The sequence below is a fragment of the Anolis carolinensis genome, chromosome 2 (assembly GCF_035594765.1).
Source record: "Anolis carolinensis isolate JA03-04 chromosome 2, rAnoCar3.1.pri, whole genome shotgun sequence".
Taxonomy (NCBI): Eukaryota; Metazoa; Chordata; class Lepidosauria; order Squamata; family Dactyloidae; genus Anolis; species Anolis carolinensis.
The window spans coordinates 143,405,146-143,417,458 of record NC_085842.1 but is presented as its reverse complement, the minus strand read 5'-3'; the positions used below and the strand labels follow the sequence as shown (position 1 = coordinate 143,417,458).

The 12,313-nt window shown below is 39.9% G+C and overlaps 2 protein-coding genes across 7 annotated transcripts in view; one reads left to right on the top strand and one right to left on the bottom strand.

Moving 5' to 3' along the window:
- Positions 1-288, bottom strand: part of stx8 (syntaxin 8) — a 107,363-nt gene extending 107,075 nt beyond the window's left edge. For 2 of the 3 annotated variants that reach the window (XM_062970711.1, XM_016991293.2), the window contains exon 1: positions 121-288. In XM_062970711.1, coding sequence (XP_062826781.1) covers positions 121-137 — 17 coding nt within the window. In that variant the 5' untranslated portion in view covers positions 138-288. The remainder of the gene's footprint in view (positions 1-120) is intronic. The other variant, XM_003217077.4, reaches the window with a different exon arrangement.
- ntn1 (netrin 1) overlaps positions 1-12,313 on the top strand; it is a 328,369-nt gene that overhangs the window by 285,178 nt on the left and 30,878 nt on the right. The gene's annotated exons all lie outside the window — the stretch shown is intronic.

The window sequence follows — 12,313 nt, the reverse complement described above, 5'->3', positions numbered from 1 at the left end:
GCACTTGACGTGACTCGAGAACAACTGGTGCCCAACTCAAGCTGAAGCCCTGGCCAAGCCAGCTTCTCTTTGCAGGCTGAAGGGAAAGGCGTCCCCTCCCGCACTCTCTCGCTCACTCACCAGGGGTCCGGAGCCATGGCAGCGCCCTACAACCGCCTCAGGCTTTTAAAAGTCTCTCTAGCTCTATGCCGGCAACAGTGCCCACTGAGGTCACCTGACTACGACGAGCCGAAAGGCTCAGAATACTAACGCAAAGGAAGTGTAACCACTGACAGGGTAAAGTAAAACAAAGGCCGAGGAATGGAAAAGGAGGAGAAGCGCATGCGCAAACGGCCTGCCCATTAAGTGGCTACGGCAGAGGATTGGCGGAGAGGAAAGCAGGACCCTGTCACGCTGTACCATTCTCCCTTAATTGCCGCGGTTCCAGCCTCTGAGATACTGGGAGGGCCATTTAGAAATCCCAGACAGAGATTTCTAAATGCCCCTACAAACCCCAGCATGTCATTGCAGGCAGCCATAACAATTAAGGTGGAGTTGTAATGTGATCATTGGGTACTGTGACAGGGTCCTCGTTCTGAATGATTAGTGAGCAAAAGGCTCGAGAAGTATCTCACGTCTCAGATTGTTGTACACTACAGCAGGCATGGGCAAACTTCGGCCCTCCAGGTGTTTTGGACTTCAACTCCCACAATCTCTAACAGCCGGTAGGCTGTTAGGGATTGTGGGAGCTGAAGTCCAAAACACCTGGAGGGCTCAAATTTGCCCATGCCTGCACTACAGCCTTTCATTTTTAACCTTTCTTTGTATACATACATGCTTTGCCCACTGGAGGGCAGTACAGGTTGAGTATCTTACCTGAAATGCTTGGTGTCAGAAGTATATACAGTAGAGTCTCACTTATCCAACATAAACGGGCCGGCAGAACGTTGGATAAGCGAATATGTTGGATAATAAGGAGAGATTAAGGAAAGCCTATTAAACATCAAATTAGGTTATGATTTTACAAATTAAGCACCAAAACATCATGTTATACAACAAATTTGACAGAAAAAGTAGTTCAATTCGCAGTAACGTTATGTTGTAATTACTGTATTTACAAATTTAGCACCAAAATATCATGATATATTGAAAACATTGACTACAAAAATGGCTTGGATAATCCAGAACCTTGGATGAGCGAGTCTTGGATAAGTGAGACTCTACTGTACTACCAAAAATGTTATTTCTTTTTCAGAACATTTCAATTATAATTGACTACATTGACTACAAAAATGTGTTGGATAATCCAGAACATTGAATAAGCGAATGTTGGATAAGTGAGACTCTACTGTATTTGGGTCCAATTGTATAGTATATCATATATTATTCATATATTATTTATAAGTTTAAAATAATTTGGCTCATGAAATAAAATGTGTGTACATGGAATGCATAGAAAGCAAAGGTGTCACTGTCTCAGCCACACATTTCAGATTTTAAAAAACTTTTTGGGTTTTCTGTTTAAAGAGAGCTCAAGCCGTACTTTCCTGTTCAACTTGTACACAGAACACATCATGCAACGTGTGGGGCTTGATGAATCCAAGGCTGGAGTTAAAATTGTTGAAAGAAACATTAACAACCTTAAATATACAGATGATACCACTCTGATGGCGGAAAGTGAGGAGGAGCTGAGGAGCCTTATCATCAAGGTGAAAGAAGAAAGCGCAAAAGCCGGGCTGCAGTTAAACATCAAGAAAACCAAGATTATGGCAACCAGATGGATTATAACTGACAAATAGAGGGAGAAAATATGGAGGCAGTGTCAGACTTTGTATTTCTAGGCCCAAAGATCACTGCAGATACAGACTGTAGCCAGGAAATCAGAAGACATCTTGGGAGGAGAGCAATGGCCAACCTCGATAAAATAGTGAAAAGCAGAGCCATCACACTGTCACACTGTCAACGAAGGCCCGCATAGTTAAAACAATGGATGCGATGCGAGAGCTGGGCCATAAGGAAGGCTGAGTGAAGGAAGATAGATGCTTTTGAACTTTGGTGTTGGAGGAAAATAATGAGCATGCCTTGGACCGCAAGAAGATCCAACCAGTCCATCCTCCAGGAAATAATGCCTGACTGTTCACTGGAGGAAAAGATATTAGAGGCAAAGATGAAGTACTTTGGCCACATAATGAGAAGAAAGGAAAGCTTAGAGAAGAGAATGATGCTGGGGAAAATGGAAGAAAAAAGGAGGAGAGGCCAACCAAGGGCAAGATGGCTGGATGGTATACTTGAAGTGACTGGCTTGACCTTGAAGGAGCTGGGACGGCGACGGCTGACAAGGAGCTCTGGTGTGGGTCCATGCCGTCACGAAGAGTCGGAAGCGACTGAACAAATAAACAACATCAAGTCAGGTAATCCACAATATCTGCTTGGAATTGGATAATCTGAGTCCACACTGTGATATAATCCAATTCAATTTGGATTTTATACAGCTGTGTGAAAGGGGCCTGGGTGTCTTCCAATAGTCTAGACAACTTGGAAAGTTCTGTGTAAATTGAATTCAGTATAATTTATAATTCATCAATTTAAATGTCATAATCATAATACATATTATACCCTTCCTCTTCGTGCTCCTAGACCGCTGCAAACTGTTGGGAATCTATTGAGCGGTTAGACTCAAAATAACCCTCTTTTGGGGGTGATTCCTCAAAAATACAGCAGAGTGGCAGAAGCACACTTCATAAACAGCAGAAACTTACATGTGGTGAGCTTGGAGAGGCCTTTGTTCCTCAGGATGGCAAAGGATTGCAAAGTTGCCTTGAAAGTTTAAAATCATTTATTGAGGTAAAAAGAAATCCATTGTAGATAGAAAAGGTTCTTGGAGCTAACTAGCTCTCTAGGCTAGCCACTAAGGAAGGTAAGAAGGTAAAAATAACAAAATATCTTAATAGCTACATTTTGCCAGGAGAGAGGGCAAAATGTGGCCACCTCAGGTTGAAGACAAAGGAGTAAGAGAGGCAAAATGGGGCTGACCAAATGGTCGAAGCCATGGGGCAATTAACATTCCAATAGATGGAGGAAGTTGCCTCATTCCTAAAGGGTCATATTACTACAACAACAAGGTGAGGAAGTGAATGTAAACAGGAAAACAAGAGAGGGAAAACAGCAAAGGTTTATCTAGGCATGCTTGGGAATACAGAGAGGGTTCCCTCAGTCTAATCCTATCCTCTACCTAACTACTTGAGACTTGATGACATCCAACACAAACTGAGGATGACATCCAACACAAACTGAGGCCCCTTCCACACAGTTGTATAAAATCCATATTGAACTGGATTATATGGCAGCGTGGACTGAGATAATCCAGTTCCAAGAAGATATTGTGGATTATCTTCCTTGATATTCTGGGGGCCCTTCCACACAGCCCTATATCCCAGAATATCAAGGCAGAAGATCCCACAATATCTGCTCTGAACTGGATTATCTGAGTCCACACTGTCATATATTCCAGTTCAAAGCAGATAATGTAGGATTTTCTGCCTTGATATTCTGGGTTATATGGCTGTGTGGAAGGGCCCTGAATCAAAAACTGTGTGGTGTTGTCTTTGTTGATGTCATAATAAATCATCTACCCATAAAAGCATATGCCATAATATATCTGTTACAGTCTTCGGTGTGTCATCAGAGACCTTGGGTTGTTTGTCACACAACAGATTTAATACACCTATCCCCTCAGAAAAAAAATGTTTTTGCCATTGGTGAATACCAATTGACGTGAATCCTGAAATCCAAATCTTCCCTGAGGTTGTTATAAAAAATGGTTGCTAAGACATCCCAAGTTCTGAAAAAGGGGAAGACATTTATTTTTAAAAAAATTCTGATGTTGTAACTGTTTCCTCAGAAACATTAACATCTGAGTCGAAATGTAGACCTGTGACACTAATATCGTCACTTGACTTGCTCTGTATGATATTTAATATCTTTATCTGACATAGGATCCAGTGGAGCCTAGCCTTCACATGCAAGAATATGCCATTGCCTGCACTATATTGTTGCAACAATTTGATACTACTCTCTTATTCCATTTCAGTAATCCTAAAATTTACTCTTTGGAGGGGTACTTAAAATACTCTGCAATGGTTGATCAGTTATGTTATTACTTATTTTTTTATCTGTTATAATTTTAATTTTGTTACATTGTTAATTTTCTTTTGGGATCTGGGAGGGATTGTTTATTTCTCTTTGTTAGTGTATTCTAGCATTGAATGTTTGCCATTTTTTTTGTTGGAAACCACTCTGAGTCCCTCTGGGGAGATAGGATGGCATATAAATAAAGATGATGATGATGATGATGATGATTATTCTGCTAGAGATCTCTAGTTTGCTGCAGTATTTATGTACTGGCCAAATGGAAGCATTCAGTGCAACCGAGAATTTCTGAGTGTCTCCCAAAAGAACCAGCAGACCAGAGCTTTCCAAACTCTGTGTCGCAACACATTCATCTGTAGTGTGCAGTGTGTAGGCATGTCCTGTGAACGTAATGAGAAACTTGAGTCTATGTGAAATGAGTAATAAAACACACGCACACACACACACACACACACACACACACACACACACATATATATATATATATACAGTAGAGTCTCACTTATCCAACATAAACGGGCTGGCAGAACATTGGATAAGCGAATATGTTGGATAATAAGGAGAGATTAAAGAGAAGCCTATTAAATATCAAATTAGGTTATGATTTTACAAATTAAGCACCAAAACATCATGTTATACAACAAATTTGACAGAAAAAGTAGTTCAATGTGCAGTAATGCTATGTAGTAATTACTGTATTTACGAATTTAGCACCAAAATATCACAATGAATTTAAAACATTGACTACAAAAATGCTTTGGATAATCCAGAACGTTGGATAAGCGAATGTTGGATAAGTGAGACTCTACTGTATATGAAAGCTTTCATGAAATATGTCGTGTCTTCATATATTTCATTGTTACAATTATTACAATCTATGTGTTTTTGAACCTCTTCACATTGATGAGGTCTGGGGTTCCGATTAGTCAGCCTTTGTGGCAAATTGGCGGGCAGCGGGGCATTCCCGGCACCCCATGCCCCGCCTTGCAACCAGCTGATGCTTCCCTATCACACTTGGCAAAACATCACCACGTGGCTTCCCCCTGTAGTAGTCTTATTGTTCCAACTGAGCCAAGGAGCTCCTCTGGAAGTGAGGCTATGTCATATGATGGGCAGCATAGGGTTCCATAGGTCAACTGGGGCAAAAGTGTCCTAGGATGCTCAATTTCCATCGTGTGATGAGATCCCAAATCTCTTATAAGGGGTTGTTTTAACCTCCAGTTTGCTATTGAAACTGAATTGCTGTGTTGTGAAATGGTGCATGTCTTCAAACTATATCACCAACATGAAATGTTTGGAAATCTCCGCAGTAGATAATACTTTAAAATGAAGCCAGTACCATTAGAGTGGGATCAAACTGCTGTATTAGCATAACGTTCAAAAACTTTCTCTAGTTGGAGAAGGGAGATAAAAACCACACTTGGACATTGTTGCAATGTGAGAACTAATATCAAACAGTGTGTTCTATATCTAGAGATATTGATCCAAGATATGTATATGTTTATCAATATTACTAATGTATTTGGAATAGTTTAAGTATTTAAATAAAGTGCTATATAATTATTATGTATTGCTATTATTTCTATTTTCACTGCTGGCTGGTTAATTAGCATATCAGAAGGATCATTACACTTTAATATGTATCTAGCAAAAAATGTGATTATAATATTCTGTAGAAATAACCTTCAAAAACACAACTTTCTTATCCTCCCTCTCTCCCCTAGCCCAACGTAATGTTTCTACTATCCCCTGAGTGCTTTGCTTTTGAGGATAGTATAAACCATACATTTGACCCTTGCATAATCAAGTGTTTGGGTTGCAAACAACAGAAGGAATGATCAGTTAAATATTTGTCATAGGTTTATTTTTACTCTCATTAATCTCTTACTTTTTGGCAAATCTGACAACTCCATTATAAATAACAAATCTAGCCCCAGGTCCTAAGGCATTGGGTTCCATCCCTCCTGTATTTACTAATTGCTAATTTAACATTATGATGTACTAATTTGGGACTCACAGCGACTGTAACTAAGGCAAACATTTGATCTTAACTATTGCTAGTGTTAATCACAATCAAGTCAGCTTTGTTTTATGGCAACCGGATGCATGAGAGAACCCCAACAACACAACCAATCATCAACAGTCTTCTTCAGGTACACAAAAGCAGGACTATGGCTTCCTTGACTGAAGCTATCCACCTGGAATATGGTCTTCCTGTTTTCCTGCTACCTTCTACATTACCAAGCATTGCTATTTCTAATGAGTCGAGGACTGTAGCCAAGGGGGGGGGGGGGGGGAATAGGGGTTCAACCCCCCCCCCCCAAGATTTCAGATTTCAAAAATCTGTTTTACTCATGAATTTTAACAGATTAACCAAATCTCCATGAGTGTCCACTGAAGTTTATTGACGGAGCCTGATTTCTAAATTATTTTGTGTTATGGAATCACTCTTCATGATAAGCTAAAAAAAAATTTCACACCTCCCCCGCCCAAAATTTTTTTTTTCTGGCTATGGCCCAATGAGTCATATCATCTCAAGTATGATAGCCTCAGTTTAGCCATTTTGGCTTCTAGGACGAGTTCAGGCTTTATTTTCTCAAAAATTCATTTCCCTTTTTGGCATTCTACAGTATCTATAGAACACACACACAAATTTTGGCTGATCTATAATGAGGTTTTGTGGGAAATATTTATTTATAAGGTGGTTGCCTTTGCTGAGAGAGTATGACTTGTCCAAGATCACGCAGTGGGTTTCCATGGCTGAGCAGAGATTCGAAACCTGATTTCCAGAATTATAGTCTAACACCGAAACCAATACATTACCCTAGTCCCTACAGAGGAGTGGAAAATAAGTTTACTAATAATGATAATGCAGGTGAAGACCTAAAATTCCTTAAAAGGCTTTATTATTACTTGACTGGTGCTAATATACATTGGTAAGTGAAGATGAATTAATTGTGACCATGAAAATAAGATTATTTATGTTGTGAAATGTGTGTACTCTGGTGTGGTACATAGCAAAAAACTGAGTCTGGTGTGTTTTGGCAGTTCCTAAACTAGAGGACAATATTCAGTTAGCATAGATAGATAACAATTAGCCAGGGTCTTCCAATACCCTTTGTATCTAGAACACTTTCACCTATACTTAGCAAGCTGGTTTCATCTTGCTCATATCAGATAGGTTGTGTGATGAACTATTTAAGTACATTCATTCTCTACAACTGACAATCAAGATGTTAATCTTCATTAATAGTTTGTTTTGGCTTCTCTCCGGTGCTTAAAAGCAATAGGTCAACAGTTTACGAGCAGCAGTGTTTACAGAAGAGAACTATATCGCCAATGACATTTTCCTGTCCCTTTTCCTTCCTTACTGCATTCCCATCACATTGTCCATTTCCTGTCCAGCATTATGACTCAAGAAGTCATTTTAGTTGTTCATAACAATATTTGTCATGGTGCTGAATAAATAATTTAAAATAAATTCTTTATCATTGTTTCTGTTAAAGACATCATTTTTGTAGGACTTTAGGTTGTACAAAATATTTTACACTAAAGGTCAGACTGTACTCAGTCAATTTTACGTTGTGAATTTTAATCTGAATTTTATTAGAGGATTTTAACCTGCATTTTAACTCTGTGTATCTTGTTGCATGTCTTTTAATAGAATTTTATCTCTAGTTTTAATGATGGTGTATTTCGTCTCAAGCCGCAGGGAGAGGTGGGTAATAAATTCATCATCATCATCATCATCATCATCATCATCATCATCATCATCATCATCATCATGTTAAATATGTTCTTGTATTCATTGTGATTGCTATGGGTGTCCCAGAGCATAACAGGAGCAAACAGATCTTCTTTCTTAGTTTCTACAAAATTCACTCCACCTCCAAAGTTTTTGTTTGCATCTGGAGGGTAGTAATGAAAGTTTGCATAATAAACCATAAAACAGTCCAACACAATTAGCCCAATGCAACACCATATACCAAGAGATGGGAAGCTATGGACCTCTTAAGTCTTTGATACTTACTTCCCCCTCATTTCTAATAACAACAGCTGATGTGAACTGGAAAATTGCATTGTATGAAGGATTAAAGTTATTATTAGTCATATATATCCCACCTCAGAAATGAATTGGCATCCAATGGAACTATGGCAACAAGAGAAGTTGTGTGCTCCCTGTTGCTGGCCCCAGTCAACAATGTGTCAGCAGCTCTTTGACCCAACTGAGGCTTCTGAGCACTTTGTAAAGGCATCTCCATGTATAGCATGTTACTATATTCTGAATAAGATGTAACCATCATATGTATTTTTGTAGCCAGATCAGACATTTCCAGGAATGGGCACAGTTGACACATTCGGGTTAAGTGAACAAACACACTCCTGGTTACTGCCAAAATCTAGGCTTCCAGGCTCAGGTCCAACTCCAGGAATACTGTGAATCTGCATCTTAAGGAGAAGTGTAAATCCCATCTAGCATAGGTGTAATCCCTGTTCCCAAATCTGCCTTTTGACTGACCAGAAGCATATCTAGCTTAAGATTCACCATGTTTGCCCAACCATTACAGACTAGTCAAAACTTTAGAATGGAAGCAACTCCCTTATAATTACATGAAAATAAGAGTATCATGAGCATCCTGCTGATACCTGACCCCAACCTTCAGACAACTTGCGTAATTTTAAATGGATGTGTTCATAACTGATGTTTTAACTATTTGTTTTTAACTGTAATTGTTATTATAATTGTCTGTGTTTGGCATCTAATGGTTGCCTGTTGTGAGACTGCTCTGAATCCCCATCCAGGGGTGAGAAGAACGGGATATAAATGTATGAAATAAATAAATAAATAATCTTTCCCAGTGATTTCATAAACACATTAAATAGCAGAGGGGGCAAAACAGATCCCTTAGGGATTCCACAGGTCAATGTCAATTGGTTTGTATGGGCATCTAATTGTTGCCACTGTTGTAAGCCGCCCTGAGTCCCTTCGGGTGAGAAGGGCGGGATATAAATGTGAGAAATAAATAAATAAATAAATAAATAAATGTCAGGAATCCTGCAGGCGAACAAACAGCATGAAACATCCTTTACCCATTGTGAGTGAGCACAGATAACTTCAGGATAGTGAAATCTTTGACCTTGGAGATGTTAATGGACTACTACTCCCGTTATGCTTCACCCCAACCAGGATACCTAAGATAAATGAGAATTAGAGGTAGGAACATAAAGCCTGCACACCTGGGTAATACAAAGTAGAGGTGTGCACAACATTGTTTTGGTTTACTGTATCCTGTTCAAAGGATTCGGGGGATTTGGTTGCTGAATCCCAAAAAACAGTCTTGGCAGAGGGCAACTGAAGTCTTAGCCAATACGGATCACATCAGCCTGATCTTTTCAGCTAATTGGGGCTAATGAGACTGAGCAGTGCTCTACCTGAGGTGGAGGCACCGTGTAGGCACCCTCGCAAATAAGGCAAGAGCGGGTGCTTGGTGGCTGTGGCTCCTCTTCTTTCTTCCCCGGCAGCCTCCTCCATTCCTTTTCGAAGCCCCCCCCCCCCCCCGACACCCGCTTGAGGCAAATGGGAACTTGCTTTTCCAGCAGCACTTTGTGCTGTATAGGCATTGAAGAAACTTCTGTGCTCCCTCCCAAGGCATGATGGAAGTTAAAGTTTTTCTCTCCATGTGTTTCTCACTTTCATTCTCAGCCAATCAGAGCCTGGTTGACTGTGTCCATTCTCCTCCTCTCTTGTGGTGTGTGCTTGGGACTTCAATTCCTAGAACCCCCTCTTGTGGGTTTAAAAAAATGTTATGGTAAAAACTTTTTAAAATTCCCAAAAATCAGTGGATTGGTGAAATGTCCTGAAACTTGGCAGGCTTGCAGTCGTAAATGTGGCCTACAAGTGAGGCATGTTTCATGCTGATAGGTCTAAAAATGATGGAGAAATGAGCTTTTAAAGTTTCCCCATTGGCAGCAATGAACTGAATCTTACTGGCACAAAAATGGAACCCCCTTCCCAATTTCAGAAACTTCCCAATAAACAGAACAGGGAGCAGCTGAAAACGGGACAGAAAATGACATGGGGTTTTCCTGAATCGCATACCGCTAATACAAAGAGATGTTTTCCATTGTGATAATCCAACTCACCAGTCTAAGGCATAATTTCTAAGATATGCCATATGCTTCCTCATTTCATCTGCCACATGCCTCACCTTCATAACTGACATGTAGTTATTCCTCTGTGTTTTCATAAACAGTAATTACCTACAGTGAGACATTCAGGATGTTGTTACAGGAGGCTGGTATCAAAATATTCTTTGTTCTCATAATATGGAAGTTCTTTTGCCAGTGTTGGCAAGGAGTTGTTTGGCAAGGAATATTTCTGGATGCCATAAACCTCCACGTTATAATTATTCAATCAGACTTTCTCCTTGGTACACATCTCCTGAGATGGTAAAGGAATCAGAGTTTTCCTTTGTATCTTATGATGGTTTCTAGGGAGCAGATTGATTTCTATTTGTAAACAAAGAACAGATCAGTCATCAACATTCATAGGATGAGAGAGAGAGATACTTTATTTATAATCCGCCCTATCTCCCCAATGGGACTTAGGGCAGTTTCCAGCAAAATAAAACAGTGGCAAACATTCAATGCCAAGAACAACAAATAACAAATCAAACCAGTGGGTAAAACAGTCTCAATAAAAATTATAAAAGTAACAACTTAAACATAACAGAATGCATCACAAACATTTATAACATGATAAGTTCTTAAAAACTCTTAAAAATTAAACTAAAAATGTTATACATGGTATACAACTTCTAACTTCTAAGATGGTATACAACTTCTAATCTAAACACATTTGTTTACTTAGCAGTAATAATTAAGACATTAACTATTATTGGCAAGGATCAATGTACCGTATATACTCGAGTATAAGTCGACCCTAATATAAGCCGAGGCACCTAATTTTACCACAAAAAACTAGGGAAACTTATTGACTTGAGTATAAGCCGAGGATGGAAAATGCAGCAGCTACTGTAAATTTCAAAATGAAAATAGATCCCAATGAAATTATATTGAGGCATCAGTAGGTCAAAGGTTTTTGAATATGGATACAACCTTGGAGCAGATGCCTATGTGAACTACATTCATTTCTAATACTCAAAACAAATCACTGGTCTCAGCATACTTTAATTCTCAACATGTATTTTGCAACTCACTCTGTGTACTGAATTATTACAAGATTCTAGTAAAAAACCAAGAAGTTGTCAAGAATCTGATGGATGTCAATTCCTGCTCTAATACGCTTTCACATAATCATGCCACTACAGAGGAGGTATAAAGTAATGCTTAAAATATAATAAGGTGACCGAGGGTGGTTCCAGACAGAAGTAAAGTCCGCTTCAATATGGGTTTCACAAACCCGGGTTGGGGCGGACTGTAGTCCGCACACCGCCCCAAAATGCTCCACGGGCATTGTCTACATGTCCTCCGGGTACCTACCGGAAGAACAGGGAGACAGCCCCCACCCCTTCCCAAACCCCCCAAACTCCTTTTAAAGATAAAAGAATTTACCCGGCATCCATTAGTGTGGTGCCAGAGCTCTCCTGACATGTAGGAATGACATGCCAGGAGAAGGGGGGGCAGCAGTGATTTTCCTACTCCCACTTTCTCCTGGCACATCATTCCTACGTGTTAGGAGAACTCTGGCATCATGCTAATGGAGGTGAGTAAATTCTTTTATTTTTAAAAGGGGGGTTGAGGGTTGGGCAGGGGATTAGAGTCCTCTTGCGTTTCCTGGGTCTCATTCCCAGGACTTCTGATTGGCCCATCCAGACAGTGGCCATAGTTGGTTTGCCCTGCGCCTTCCAAGGAAGCATGGAACAAACTCACTAGCAAATTAATTCGCTACAAAGCAGGGTTTTCCTGCTTTGTGATGAAAGCATTCGTGATCTTGTGGGGTGTCATCTGGATGCCCCTCATGAATATTCTGGACAGCATGCATTTTGCGCCCTGTCTGGATGTGCCCCAAGCGTATCTATGATGCACTGTAGATTCCAAGTCATTGGATGTGTTCTGAATTTCGCCTCGTCTGAAGGGCCAGAAATTTTCCCAAACTGTTGCGCTTCAGATACGTTGGATTGCAATTAACAAAGCACTCATTCCATCTGGATGTAATGATTTC